At 42.0% G+C, this 15928-nt stretch overlaps 1 protein-coding gene across 1 annotated transcript; it reads left to right on the top strand.

Moving 5' to 3' along the window:
• The first annotated feature begins 14012 nt into the window (after positions 1 to 14012).
• LOC149263368 (uncharacterized) lies at positions 14013 to 14702 on the top strand. The gene has a single exon (XM_089387859.1). It carries the CDS (start codon positions 14013 to 14015, stop codon positions 14700 to 14702), a length of 690 nt encoding a protein of 229 aa, XP_089243985.1.
• Positions 14703 to 15928: the final 1226 nt, after the last annotated feature.

Raw genomic sequence — 15928 nt, 5'->3', positions numbered from 1 at the left:
ATAGAGCATCATAATGAGGAATTATGATTTAACTCATCAGATGAAAAGAGAATATCCGAATATAAGATATAGAGCAATCTGACATGAATTCTACATCTACTTATTGATTCATATGAGAATCTTAAACACTCAATGAATAACAAAGAAAGAACATAGCACTAAGAAACAAACCACAAATGTTGAAAAATGAATCTTTGGCACAAAACCCTTGTACTTATATCCAAAGGTTCTTCTATTAATCAAATGCACATGATTACAATAGGTTTTCTCTTCAAGTCCAACCCTTGGTTATTTTTCATTATCAACTTTATAAAGCAATTACAAAACCATAACCATGTTTTCAAAAAAAAAAAATGATTACAAAGTCCAAAAATAGCTAAGTAAATCTCCGATTAAAACTAAATACATTACATTGTTCTATCATAAAACAAAATGATAATATTATGTATCTGAGAAATATGTTGTTGTTGAGACTTGGTTGAATCTAAGGATCCCCAAGTCGAATTTGATGACATGGCTCTCCAATTGAATGTTGATTAGGCACTTTTCTAAATATAGAAAGAAAAAAAAATCTCATGAATTCCAGAAAAATAGGATCCAAAGATCCATTTGAATCTCTCAAACCATGATATATGTCAGAAAACTGAGGGAGGTTGTTGTTAATTGGTTTGTTCCTTCCAAAAATGACTTCTTTTTTGTTTTCAAAAATTCATCTCCATCTGTGTGGAAACTGCGCCCAAAGTTATTGCCTTTTACAAGAAAAAGCAAAGTAAAACTGAGTTTTTGCTGATGTTTGATATGTTAGCGTCACCATTTCAATTTTTTTGAATCAACGATGAGAAATTAATTATCAATGTTCGCTTGATTGGGGACTCACTCCTTTTTTTTTGTAAATAAGATATAATAAATTACCTGGTAAACTAATAGGTTACAAAATTTGGGTTGTGTGGGAAAGAGAACCCAACGCAAGGCCCAACCGAAAAACTAGTGAAGGTCATAGCATTGTCTTTTTTACAGTACTATGCTGACAAACGAGGGTTCTAAGTACAAAGGTGGAAACTGAGAGGTGCCCTCTTTACAACATTCTCATAATTGAGAGTATAGAAGCCGAGAAAGGAGAAGAAAGCATTGTCGTGGCTGACCACGCCGATTTTGATTTCCTTCGCGACAAAAAGCCTTTCGCGGAGGAAGAAGAACATAAACGAAGGAAGAAAAACAGGGAAGGAAACTAACGACATCACTCTTGGTTGGTGGTGACCCAGTCCTCATCCAGATGAATGGGAGTCTCCTGAGAGTTTCCCTCCTGATACACGGTGGTGATCTGTCGACTCGTGGAGGCCCCAATATCCTCTTTCTTGATGCTCGGGGATCCTTCAGTAGTTGAATGGACCTTTGTTGTCGACTTATTTTTGATGATAGTATAATTCGAAGCATCCCGAGTGATGAATCTGCAGTGGTGGATGGCTTCTACATACATTAAAAACTTCTCTATGAGCTAGGCAATCTTTGTTTCCAGAGCCTTGGTGCGCTCCTCTTGTTCCTGCATAGCAAGCCCCATGATGGTCTTCATTTTCCACCATGTTTCGATAGTACGCGCGTAGAGGTTTTCACACGCCCAGGTGAAAGAAGGGTCTGAAATCCAAGCAAATTCGACGTCAACCTCCTCAGTGGTAATCTCTCTTTGGAGAACATTTGCTCAGACTTCTAAATCGGAAATCTGGTGCTGAGTTTCTGGATTAACCATCTCTGCATAGCACAGATTTGCACGCCTATCAGATGTCTATGCGCGAGTGGTAGGGGGCAGGCCCGGGGACTACCAGTAGGAGGCTGCGTGACTGCACGCACCTCCCCGACTTGGACCAGGGATGGAGCAATTCCTCAGGGCCATGAGAGAAGTAGAAGGACTGGAGAGCGGGGGGAACCAAAGAGTAAGGGACCAACTAAGAGGGGAAAAGGTAGAGAGAAGAATGAGGGGGAGAAGGGGGAGGGGTGAATTTATAGAAGTCGGGAGAAGGAGGGAGGTCAGGATGAGGGAGAGGGGGCGGGAAGGGGAAGCATGTGAAGATCTGATGAGGGGTGGTGGAGGAATGATAGTGCAGTGAGGATGTGACTGAGAGGCAGCGGTCACACCAGGGGAGGGGATGTGGCATCGCGAGCTCTAGAATCAAGCGAGCCAAGGATGAGTCCATACTCAAGCACCATCCACCTGTACTTCCAACTGAGGAGAGAATTGACCTTGAAATTATGAAAGGTACGCAAATAGTTATTGTTTGATAGAGTAATTATCTTCGTCATTGATTGATGCGCATTGCTGACGGAGTTCCCCTTCCTCCAATTCCTGCCATGCTCGGGACTTCATGCATAGGGTACCAACCATACCCTCATTCGCCAGTCTATCCGCAAGTTTCTTTCCCTTCCTTCTAATTTCTTGAAAGTGGAGGCCATCCATGTTGTCAATTCCTTGCTTAATCAATTGTAATTTTGTTTAGGTGCCAGTTTTCCGAAATTGTGTCCACCTCGAAACCCTGCTGAAGTTTTTTGCTAATTTGGGTGGCCAGTGTGGAATATCCTTCAACTATCAAAGGATTGAGGTTTAGTTCGTGCATTGTGGTGATGCCATGATCCAGGGCATGAAGTTTTGCGGCATTGTTTGTAGCTGAACCTATGTTGCCCTCATAAATCCAGATTATCTCTCTTTTGGAGTTTCTGAAGACTCCTCCGAAACTGGTTGGGCCCGGATTCCCTTTAGCTGTGCCATTGTAGTTGAGCTTGAAGGTCCCCTACTCTGGTGGCTGCCAAGTGTTATTTTTATTTTCTTGCTTGGGGAGGGGAGTGATTTCGTAGACCTTGATTTGAAGGAGATCCATCATTGAGAGAATTCTCACTTCGAAGAAGGTGGGAGGGGCTTTGACAGTCTGAGTGGGAAGAGAGGTCATTGTTTCCCAGAGTGTGCTTTTGATCTTTGAGATAATGAATTCCTCTTGGGTGGAGAAGCCACAAAAGATTTTGGCATTGTGTTCCTTCCACAGAGCCCAGTAGATCAGACCAGGAATTAAATTCCATGCATAGTTAACTAGAGGATGTGGGGAAATATTGTTCTCCAGTTTGTAATGGTACTTTGGATAGAAGAGGGGTCTCAATTAGAGCTTTTAAAGACCAAAGAAATCCAATTCCATAAATTAGGCACGAAAGGGAAAACATTTAACAAATTATTGGGGTTTCTTCTTCTTGCTAGCAGAGGGGGCATCTCGAAGGGCCAATAAATCATTTTCTTCTTAGATTGTCCCATGTTAGAATTTTTATGTGCATGACTAACCATAGAAAGATATAAATTTTTGGCCAGTGCTTCATGTCCCAGATTGCATTCCACTTTGCATCTGATTGGAGTTGATCGTGCTTTGTTATGTATCTACAGGCTTCTCTTAATATGGAGTGTCCACCTGAGTTTTCCCCCATCTGAGTTTATCTTCAGTAAAGTCAAGGATGATTTGTCTTTTTTGTAATTCTAAAGAGAGGTATGACTAGGTTTGGGGGTTCATATGGGGAATCCATTCCTCTTGTTTCATCTAATTTCTCCATCTGTCATTTTCTTCACTTTTTCCCAGTACTAGTTGATTTTGATCTTCCATCTGTCTTGCATTTCAATCTTGATTTGATGATGATGATCTTAATCAAGTTCCAGCCTTTGTTGCCAGGCATCCTCCCAGAAAAGAGCCTTGTTCCCACTGCCTATTTCCCAGAAACTATGTCTTTGAATGATGTCCCTATTCTCCCAAGCTTGATTCCATATGACTGAACATTTGATGTTTCCATTGAGCTTGATGATTTTCTCTTGCATTAAGGAAGGGTGTACTTAGCTTTCCAAAGGACTCCCCAAGGGGAGGTGGGGTTGGCAATCCATCTCCATATGTTTTTGACTCCCAGGGTCTTTCCCAGGAGGTCTATGTCTGTAAGACCTAGGCCACCATCTTTTTGGGCTTGCAGATTTTTTCCCATGCTACCAGAGCCCATTTCTATTTGACATCTGCACCTCGCCATAAGAAGTTCCTCTGAAGGTTCCTGATTTTTTTTGAAATAAATTTTGGGGCTGCCAGAGCTGAGTACAAGTCAAGCGAGATGGCCTATAGTACAAATTTAACCAAGATAGGACGACCAACCAAATTGAGAGATCTGAAGGTCCAGTTGGCAATTCTTTTCTCCATTTTTCTAATCAGGTTCTCTCAAGTGGCCCGAGAGAGAGGCCTATCTATAAGAGGAACACCAAGGTAAGTGGAGGGGAGAGTAATAATGGGAATAGCTAGGAGTCTGGCAATGTTCCTACAAATGGGTAGCGGAGTGTTAAAGAAGAACAACTTGGATTTCAGGGGATTGATGGAGGTACCAGAGGCAACAGAGAAGTCCGTCAGGATGGACATGAAAGAAGTGGCCTCTTTGATAGAAGGGAGGCACATGAGAAGGGTATCATCCACAAATTGTTGGTGAGTTGTGGGGGGGACAAGGCATGGGATTGGAGATCAGAGAACTTATTTTCATGTAGAGTAGCAGAGATAGAGTGACTTAGCCCTTCCGCCATTATAACAAAGAGGAAGGGAGATATTAGATCCCCTTGCCTAATACCCCTTGAAGAATTGAAGGGTTGCAAAGGTGATCCATTCACAAGGATGGAGAAGAAAGCTCTCGACACCATTTTCATGATCCACTTGATGCTATCTTTGTGGAAACCAAATGCCTCCGGGACCTGTCTCATATAGTTCCAACTAATTTTGTCAAAGGCTTTGGACATCTCTAGTTGAATCATCATACCAGTTTTTTTTTGGGATTTGAGAGATTGAATAAGCTCATGGGAGAGGATGATATTATCCATGATTTGTCTTCCTTCCACATAGTCAAACTGTTGATGGGAGATGAGGAGAGGGAGGATGACTTTGATTTGATTGGCAAGAACTTTGGAGATTATTTTGTATATGACATTGCAGAGGGCTATGGGCCTGAATTTGTCCAGGGAACCCGCAAAGATTCCCTTGGGTATTAGAGTCAGGAAAGTAGAGTTAAGGGCTTTAAGGACATACTTCTGAATTCGAGATTCCTCCACTAGGGTATGTACTTCCAATTTTATGATAGGCCAGCAAGCTTTGTAGAAATCAATGGTGAACCCATCTGGGCCTGGAGCTTTGCCATTGGGCATTCCCATGACCACATCTTCCACTTCCTGGAGAGAGACTTTCCTTAGGAGCATTTTGTTATGGTCCTCCGTGAGGATTTTGGGGATATTCTTGGTGATCTTTTTTATGTCTTGATCTTGATCATTCCTTAGCTCTTTGAGAGGAGAGCTGAAATAGTGGTTGAGTTCTGTTTCCAACTCCTCTTGAGAGTGGATGAGATGATACTCTTTATTCTTCAGAGCTAGAATTTTTTTGTTCATCCTGTGTTGTATCGTTGTTTTATGGGAAAATGCCATATTTCTTTCCCCACATTTTAGCCAATTTATTCTAGATTTTTGTTGCCACAACTTTTCTTCCTTAAGGTCTCTTTCATCCCAACTTTGTTGTAGTCATTGTTCCTCTTGCTTACTGTGCTCCGTAAGCCCTTCTTCAATTATTTTTTATTGGAGAAGTTCCAGTTGGTGTTCCAAGGTTTTTTTTATCTGTGATGATGTTGCCAAATGCATCTTTGTTCATTTTTATTTTATTTCCTCTTTGATGTGTTTTAACTTTTGTTGGAAAGTATACATTTTGTTACCAGTTCTGATGGGAGAGTAAGTCCACCATTGTTTCATTTTATCCATGAAATCCTGGTGATCCAACCAGAAGGTCTCAAATCTAAAAGGATTGTTTTTCGAACCAATGGAAATTTGAATCCTGAGAGAGATAGGCTAGTGATAAAAGCCTTCTTACGGAAGGATTCTCGCCTCCGTTTCCTAGGAGGTAAGGTAAGTTTCCTCGGAAAGATAGAGAAACGATCAGATGAGATAATTGAAACATCGGATTCCCAAATTGCAATGAACGGAGAAGAATAAATTTGAACAATCTTGCGAATGCTCTGAAAAATCGAACCAAGTTCCTTGCGAGCCAAATATGACAAACCACCTTCCTACAACTGGTGACAAATTGTAAAAGCATCATAGTCATCAAAAGACTTAAAAAATGATGTTATCACCATGAATGCATGAGACCGGTTGATTCATGGTCAATGGATAAGAAAGTGATCCATGTGACAACTTGTGCATTCATTATCACACAAAGATATTTCTAGTTTGATGAGAGGAAATATTTGCAATACAAGATTCACAAGAAGTCTGAGGAGCTGACCATTAAGGGGGAATTTTGATAAGTATGATTCTTACGGGCAAATATAGTCCTTGAGATGATCAACTTCACAACTCCATGACTTCATGAGAGACAAACATTCCCAACCTGAGTTTGATGTAAGGGATTTGCATGAAGTTCAATGAACTGTAACATATTCGTGAATTCGGTCATAAGTAAAATATTGTAAATTTGAGAGGTTACACCTGGAATACCAAACATTTTTTACACAAGAATTCACATCGAGCGAAACCATGCAGATAGATGGATTGTGCGAGAGAAGCCAGATATGATTTAGTTCGAGGGGCTTACCAGAGTCGCGATATCCTGACATAACCATCAACGAAATTTGAAGTTCCTTGACCCCCTGGTAGGTCCCAAAATTTCCAGAATTGTAGAATCACATTTTGAAGCCTATACTAGATCATGCATGGCTTGAGGGTGGATGTTGTTGCTAATTTCAAAACTACTCTCTGGGTGGCGGACATCTTTGTCACAAGTTTCACGACATTTTTTAGCTTCAACAATAAAAACATTACTCAATTGAAGAGGCTCTTCTGATAGTGAATTCAAATATAAATGAATTGGTCAGATCACATGAGCAAGCTGATTTGAAGAGTTGTCTTCATGCGAAAGGAGAGATGATGATGGGTTCTCTATGAATTTATTGTTTTCAACTTCAACATGGACAACCTCACTGCCTTATGTAAATCAAGGAGATAACCAATCGGAGGAAAAAACAAAAGAACATGCAGTATATCCATCACAAGTGGATGTATTGTGAATGGTAGGACACAAGGGATAGTGAGGTGGAGGGGAAGTTTTGATATGAATGTATTCTTTGACCAAAGCAGATCCTAGATTCAAATTAAAATATTCATGAGGAACCAAAAGGTCACTTTATGTGCTTGGGCATATGTCATGGCACATGGAAGCATTTGAATGACTAATTCCCAAGGTTGGGGGTTGATTAAAATAATTGATTGTACTGGATTTTCCACCGAGATTAGAAGATTGAGAATTGTTCAAGAACGGAAAATCATTGTTTGATGTGAAAAAATTCGAAACAAAGAAAAAGATTGATAGTGTCCTCACCTTTCTACTCCTTTACCTGTGAAATGTGATTGCCATGTTCCTGATCCCAATTTGAGCTAGCAGCTTGAAAATCAAGAGAATGTGAAAAGCTAGTTGGTGAAGCAGATTGATCAAGTGATTCATGGTACAAAAAGTCAGTATGTGAAGAAGATAGAGGATAACATAAATAGAGATCAACCTTAAGATTAGAGTTATGAACGCTAACATCCCATTGCGAAATCGAGTGAGTCTTCATCATAGGTTTTGTGAGCCATCCTGAAATTTCCTCCATTGAAGTGGGAGACTAATGAGAAGTTGGACTGGAGATTTGATTCACAGATTTCCCAGTTTTACCATCACCACAAGGAGGCACCCACATCGGGACCGGAAAAGGAGGAGGAAAAGGAAAAAATGGGGTAGTGGCCTCCTCCTCTACAATCTAAGGTGCCTCATGATCCGCAAGAGTTGCGGAGGAAGGGAAAACAAGAGATTCACCGTATTGGGAGACATGAACCAAGAATTTAAACTCTTGTCTCAAGAAATTTGACTTCAAATTTTTGTTAGGAATTTCACAACAGAGGTGAAGGAACTGGTTAGAAAAGTCCTCAACTAACTCGTCTAGCTCCATTCTTAAATGATGAATTCTTTCATAGACATCTTGGTGGCTATATTTATCGAATGCTTTATACATCATCGTGGTAAGTTAAGAGAGCAAATGGATAGAAGCAATGGATAATGTATGACACCATTGTTTAACGCGACCTTCGAATATGAGGGTGAGTAATCTAGCCATGACATATTTGGAACCTACTTTGTGACAAAGACGAAGATGGATAACTTGAAACAGATGTTCATGAAAATTTGATTCACCCTCACCATCGAAATTAAGTTTGGAAAAGTCATAAATAACCTCTGTAGGGATGGTACAATTAAGCTCTTTAGAAAAAAATTCTAAGATTGTAATTTTGGGAAGAGCCATTTGAAAATAAGAGATTCAAATCAAAATCTACAAGCACATCATGTCGTCTGGCCCTCCTTCTAGCGCAATTTTGTTGACGGTGATGAAAATTTGTCAGTTAAGGGGATCCCCTGATATGAAGTCCCAACTAGACCTCACACCATTTGGTGTAGGAGTCCCATCTGGTATAAAGGCATGTTTGCCATATACTTAGAGATCTACCTTGGCTCTAGTTGTCAGCATGGGAGAGTGATGCAATGGTATCTTTGAAAACCAAGGTAAGTGTGTATGGTGAGTGTGCAACGCAACTGTGTCAAGGTTCTCTTACTGCAAAAGGGAAAGAAAAGTTGGCCTCTAAGTGAGAGGTAATAGTACCACCTAGGAAGAGACATATGCAAATAATAAAGGTTTGTCCAGCATCCAGCAGAATAATCCACAACGGATGCAGAAATCATTAAAACCAAAGTACAAGGGAAGACCCATCCACCATCCAACAGAGTAGTCCACAATGGATGTGATGATTATTATAACCAATAAGTGAGGAAGGTTTGTCTAGTATCCTGCATAGTATTCCACAAGGGTGAGACAACAATGATAACCAATATAACACATTCCCAACAAGGTAAGTACTAAAACAACTGAAATAGTTCAACTATCTTAGTACATGTGAAACAAACATGAATTACAAATTCCAAAAGAATAGTCTTACAAACATCTACAAAACATGCATGAAAACATGTTGGCCTGAACAGGCTTCTGTATTAAGAAAAATTTCCAAGACACATATGTACATCATACATCACTAGCCCCAGTAGTGGGACATTGGAGCCACTCCTCGCTCCTCAAAGAACTGACTGAAAACTCTCTATGCTTCGTGGGAGGAGCCAAGGTGAAAATTCCTTTGCTCATACAATGAGGGGGTATATATAACCAAGGGTGATGCTTGACCCTTGTGACTCTTTGACTACCCTCATGATTGTTTAACTTCCTATGACTTTTCAACTAACATGACTCTTCATATTCATGTGTGTCCATTGGACTTCCACTTTACATTATATTCGATTTACGATAGACATGGATCATAATAGTGATGTGGCCTTTGAAAACTCATGACATGACACTGCCAACAGGGGCTAGCTTGTTGAGGTGGCAATGTCAAGCCATTGTTGCTGTTGATTGATAGATGTGTTCTTAGATGTGCTTTCTCTTCTCCTCCACGTAACTTGATGATGCGGGGTCTTCAATGATATTTGGTCTTGGGAGGTAATTGCATGCATGTGTTCCCTTTTCTTGTACTTGATAAGCTTCTTTGTCCATCCACCTATAAGTGAGGCTTCTAGCATGTCTTCTCCTTCATCATCTCGCCATGATCTAACAGTGTACATGTTCCTACAATTCACTCATGATGGGATGACAACAAATCCAAAAATTCCTTAGTCTAAGATGATGCACTGGGGTAGGCTGGGAAAGAGGGCCCAATAATTGCGCATTGCATAGTTTCAGGTGACAAGGAGGGAGACTGGTCATTGAGACTATGTAGAGCGCAACTCAGGCTTAGATAAGGAACTCCTAAGCACAATCTCCACTGTTGGGGAAAATTGCACAGAGGCCACTGGGAGATAGGATTTCACAGTTGAGATCATCAGTGGCAGCTGCAAACTGGGACCCTAGGAGGAAATTATGTGTAGTTTTATGAAGGAAGGTAAGACTAGGAAGTAGAGGGACTAGAAAAGACAGATCTGTGCAATTTCTGACATGAGTGAGTCTAGGTTGGGGGAGGACATTTGGGGATAATTCTGCGTAGTTTTGGGAGGCAAGGTAGGCTTGGTTCTCGACACATTGTGGGGTTCTAGGAGGTAGGGAGGAGGCTTGATGATTGATCTTTAAAAATGTGCCGTTCAGGCCAGGCTTGAGGAGGCTACTACTCAATTCTGGGGAGGAAGGTAGTCTGCTGAGCTCTGGAGTTGCGCAGTGAAACTTCCCTGGGTGATAGTGACTACGCACTGCACAATTCCAAGCAGCAGAGCAACATCACTGAGGGCTAAGACTATGCAATTGGCATCTTAGTCGGGGTCCGGTGAAAGAGAGTTGTCCGGCCGGAAGGATTTTCAGGAAAATGGCTAATTGTGGTAGGCAGGTGAACTTGTGAGCAACTTGACATTGTTATCAAACACTTAGCATACTTCTAAGACACCAAAACATAGACCATTAGAACAAAAATATAAATAATTACCCTCTATGAGATTTTCTAGAACTAAAAGTGACAAGTGTGACACTTGAGATAGACTTTAGGATGACAGTGACGACACTTGTGTGACAGTGCTTAAAATTTTGTGTCTGAGTGCGATAGGTGTTTACATGGCTAGGACAACTTGTATACACAAAGACCAACCTTCGAGGTCACCAAAAAGCCTCACAAACATGACGTAATAACAAAACATGCCAAAAGATGGAAGTTGATCCAACAAGTGAAATGGAACAAGACATTTAGAGGAAACACATGGAATGGATTTCAGTGATTGCAACCATGCATGTCATTGAAGACAAAAAAGGATATGGCAATGATAAGTGGTCCTTCATGCTACACTAAGAGGTGCATTTCAAAATATGTCTTTGTTTTCCATACCTACCCTACAAAGGGTTATGCATCAGATGGAGTCTTCATGCAGTCTCGATATTCTATCATACCCTGGGTTCCTTGGTCTCCTTATCTTTCTCCTCAGCTCCATGAGAGTCATATAGCATGTCATCCTTCTTCATGGCCACTGAGAGACACAATTGTGCAATTTAAGGGGGAAGTTACTACTGCAGGATAAGGACACATCTACACAATTTCAGGATGCAAGGCAGATTGGGCAGTTGAGATGCTTGAGGGACAAAACTACGAAGTTTTTGGAGATAGTGGATTACGGCTAAGGGAAAAACACTATAGGAAGCCACTTTTTAGTTTTGGATGCCAAGAGAGGTTGGGCTTTCTACGCATTGCGCGGTTCCAGCAGGAAAGGGAGAAAGCTTGAGGGTTGCAGATACGAAGTGTGTAGTTCAGAAATGTTGGATGAGGCTAGGTTTCTAGGGAAACTCTGGAATTTGGTTAAGTGTGGGATCAATGGAACCGATGTGAATAGTGATATAACTTCACTATGATCACACACTTGAACACTTAGTGATACAACATAGACCATGAAAAACATATAAAAACATACTTATCTTAATGCAACAACCCTTGTAGAAGCGTATGACAAGTGTGGCTCCAATGATAGACTTTGGGAGGATAAAGGTGAAACTTGTGTAAGAGTGTGTGAAATGAGTGTGAAACATGTCAATGTGATGAGAACAACCTATTCTCACAAATATTTCCCCTTGAATTAAGAAAAACTTCCCTTTTCATGACAAGCTATAATCCCCATCCCCAAATATGACACATACTATATAACGATAAAAGTGTGAACGATTCTTAATATGTAGTAAGGGAGCTTCAAATCATGAGCTTACCAATAAATGACTAAGGAAAAAATGATCGCAAGATCCATAGTAGGCTCTGAAATTTTTGTACAGGACAAAATTTTGGAGGGTGTTGCAATCGCTACAACAGAACCACTTTTTCTTCCCGCCCCTATAGCTAATGGAAGTACTCCTCCATGTAATAAGAGTTTGCACACTAACCATAGGTGTGCCATTTGCACACAACAAAAAATTGATGCTCATCATTGTCCTGATCTCCCTCATGAGACCTATTAGTCACCATCTATTAAGTGATTACAATCACACCATCGCTTCCACCAACACCAAACATTTATCATCCACAATCTACCGTCTACGATGTCACTACCTTGCTTAATCAATGGATGGTACACCCTTGTGCATTGTGCAGTGAGGACACCCATCTCAACTATCTTTTTCCTCTAATCATAACATACCACCAACACCATATGGCTCAAGTGACATATATATCTCATCAAGAGCCCAACATGCCTTAGATTGAGGTAGCTCCTACCACTCCAAGTCCCTCAACCACCTTGAGGAATGATCCCACACCTAGTGTGGTTCCCACCACACCAACACAATCATCGGAAGGTGAAAACATCATCCCCACATGGAACACAACAAGAGAATCCTCTTCCATCTAGTACAAATGACATACCTAATCATGAGCATATATATTATATTTCTTCCTCCATGGGGGAAATGATACCAATTGTCTACTCGTCGTTCCATGGTTTCAAGCTCACTTTATCTTATACAAAGGTATTTCTAACTAGTACAATGTGGATACACATCATATACATTATGTCTTCCTTCATTGACCCTCTAGAACTATCATGATATTGTGTGATTGCACCTCTATTAGTACTTGCACATGATGAGCACTACTTCATGAATTTTCGATGTCACCACTAGATTTCTTGGATATCTTCCATTCTGATGAATATGTCATTAAAGTCATGATAGTACTTGAGTGTCCTTGGCATGGCATGCATCATCGTTCCTTATTTTTACTTGAAGGATCCATTACCTCTTTTTTACCCTATGACACATATGTGTAGTAGAAGCAAATGATTTCATTCCCTCATACCATGTCGATTGGTTCAATAATCCCATTCAAGCATGAGATTCTTTTGAAGAAGGTAATATGGCCAATATATCTCCTACCATCAAGGTCAACATTTTGAATAATATTGGTGTTGGTGAAGAGATAACACCAGGGGAAAGATGTTTGAAAAGTATTTTGAGATACCACACAAGAACAAAGTTTCTGATTGTGTAGTTGGTTTAATTTGAGAATACATAGAGATGAGAGTAGGGTAAGAGGCGATGGTGGTAAAACCCTAGGTTACAATGGAGACCTGGCCTTGTAACCTCGTGGCTAAAATCATGGCGTTTTCTGGGGGTTAACCTCATGGGCCTGACTACGCTCTACTAAATAACAACTATTTTGACCCCGTGACCCATACTTGGCTATCTGTTGCGGTTGGTTTTTAGTCCGAGCTTTGAAAACTCCATTTCTACCATTTTGTCTTACCCTCCCCTAGTATTACGGAAGTCAGTTTTACTGTCGGTCATCGATGGTTGAAGAGGACCTCGTGGACTACGAGTAGGACTCGATGCCCAAACAAGAGATCTGGGCATATCAAGTTGGACCCGACACTGGTCCCAGGCCTGCAAAAGCACATCGGGTGACAGATGCACAACAGACGCCTCTACACCTACTCTCCACCGGAAAACAGCTCCTGATTGCTGTCGACATTGAAGACCTTCCTGGCTTGGAATGCCCTCCACTCTCTCCGGCTACCCTAAACCTGCTCGGCACCAGCATTCAAGCCTCTCCCACCTTCGACTGACCCCCGGTTTCATCTCTGCCTCCTTCCAGGACATTGAACATGCCCTCATACTCTTTCGCTCTGGTTGGCCCATCAAACCCTACACACCCTGCATATTCTTTCGCACGTCCTGGATCCAGCAGTATAAACCCTAACTCACCGATTTGGTTAGGATGTTTTAGCTTGCCCATCCCAAACCCTAGACCCACTCTGTCTACTCCTCGCAGTTCCTCAAAAGCATGTAGAAGTTTACTGAGGGAGCACCCCACGGGTCAGCGCACAGACAAGCCCAAAAAGGGTAAGTGCCTCAGAGCAGTGGACACAGACATAAACCTGACCTTCGGCGAGGATGTACCTATGGGAGATGTGGTTGATACGACAAGGAAGGTTCTTGTTGGGCGGGTGAGGGGCAGAAACTATTCGGTGGAGCGCCTCCGACAATGGACCATGGAAGTATGGGGCTCTCTGTTAAAGGAACTCCCTATCATTAGGGTTTTGGCTCGTGGTTGGTTTGCCCTCCGTTTTCACAAGGAGGAGTACACGGACTGGATTCTTTCCCAGTACTGGCATATTGAGTTATCACCTATGCTACTCAAGAGATGGGACCCTCTATTTGATCTAGAACGCGAGCAGTTGGGAGCAGGACCAATTTGGGTCAGACTACCAGGGTTACCCATGCAGTTCTGGACCCCCCAGGTATTCAAACATATCGGCGACACACTGGGGACTTACCTTGAGCACGACCAGTCCTATGAAAGAATGGGAATCATGACCATGGTGAGGATTCTGGTCCATCTTGATACCAGGGAGGGACTTGAGGAGAAAATCACACTACACAGGCAGCATTTTTCTCGTAGACAGCTCCTTGAGTATGAAGGAGTCCCAAGGTGCCACAAAGTGGGTCACCTGTACAAGGACTTTCCGCTACTTCCATCGCCGGCATCAAAGACCTCTCGAGGGGTAAAACATCATCTCTCGGAAGAACGGAACATGAGTGACCAGCAACAAGGACATGCCCCACCTGAGGCTATGGAAGGGGTGACATAGAAGGCAAAAAATCCGTGAAAGACTCCTCCCTCTCCACCTTGCACGTGCTCCAAATCGGTTGCTGGATTGGCTCCCCCTTCGAGTAATGACTTTGTTCCCATAACCTTTGTGTTTCTTTCAGATGCTATGATTTCTTCAATGCATATACCTGCACCCCCCCTGCCATTTCCCTGTGCCCTCTCCCTACCATCACTTGCAACATCATATCCCCCCCCAACATTCTCCAGTACTTCTACATCTCTCTGGGGAAATTCTACCCCCCCTCCATATACCTCCTCCCCCTCTGTGATGGGGTCACATCCTTACAACCTCAGATCTAGATCTCTGCACAATTCTCCCCATCTTGGATTGGGTTCATCCCCCATAAACACTGACCCAAAGCCCACCCGAGGGTGCCCATCCAAGATCAAAAAAGCCATCAGAACAGCAGTGGCCGATGTTGCGCGAGGTCGCCAATCCACCATTGAAAGGGCACTTAGAGCATCCGAGCCCTCTATCCCTATTCCCCCATGATCTGGCTATCCTTCAACTATAGGGGACTAGCCAACCCCAATAAGAGATTGGCTCTAAAACGTCTATTGTACAACTCCAACTGTGACATCCTACTACTCCAGGAAACTCTTGGTTCATTTGAATTCATATCCAAAACCCTTCACTCCATCCTCCCAAGCTGGTATTTCCAAGGATTAGATGCGGTAGGTAGATCGGGGGGTCTCGCCATGGGAATCAACCCCAAAACAGTCAAACATATCTCATCCTGGGGTGGAATAGGCTTCATTGGCATGGATATTTTTGCGAGTGAACTGGGGATCCATTTAAAGGTGATAAACATATATGCTCCTAATCAAAACAGACTTGATTTTTGGCACTCCATGCTAGACCACCCTCTTGTCAGGGAATCCACCATCATCAGAGGAGATTTAAATTTTTCAATGGGCATTGAGGAATATTAGGGCCATCACTCTCAGATTGACCCCATTTCGGACCAGATGAGCACACTATTGGAGAACTATAAACTTATTGATGTGCCCATGAACAAGAAAATGCCCACTTGGCATAACAGAAGAACTGGTGAGGCTGCCCTGGGTTGGAGACTGGATCGCTTTCTGATACATGAAGATCTCCTCCATTCCCTTACCCTTTACAGGCAATGGGTAGGTACTGGGGGACTATCTGATCATTCTCCCATATATCTACAAATCTCTGGCCCTTCTAAAAAGCCTCAA

The sequence above is a fragment of the Pinus tabuliformis genome, chromosome 6, assembly GCF_031772625.1.
Source record: "Pinus tabuliformis cultivar Carrire ecotype Pingquan chromosome 6, CPIR1, whole genome shotgun sequence".
NCBI classification, from domain to species: Eukaryota; Viridiplantae; Streptophyta; class Pinopsida; order Pinales; family Pinaceae; genus Pinus; species Pinus tabuliformis.
This window is presented reverse-complemented; position numbering and strand designations above follow the sequence as displayed.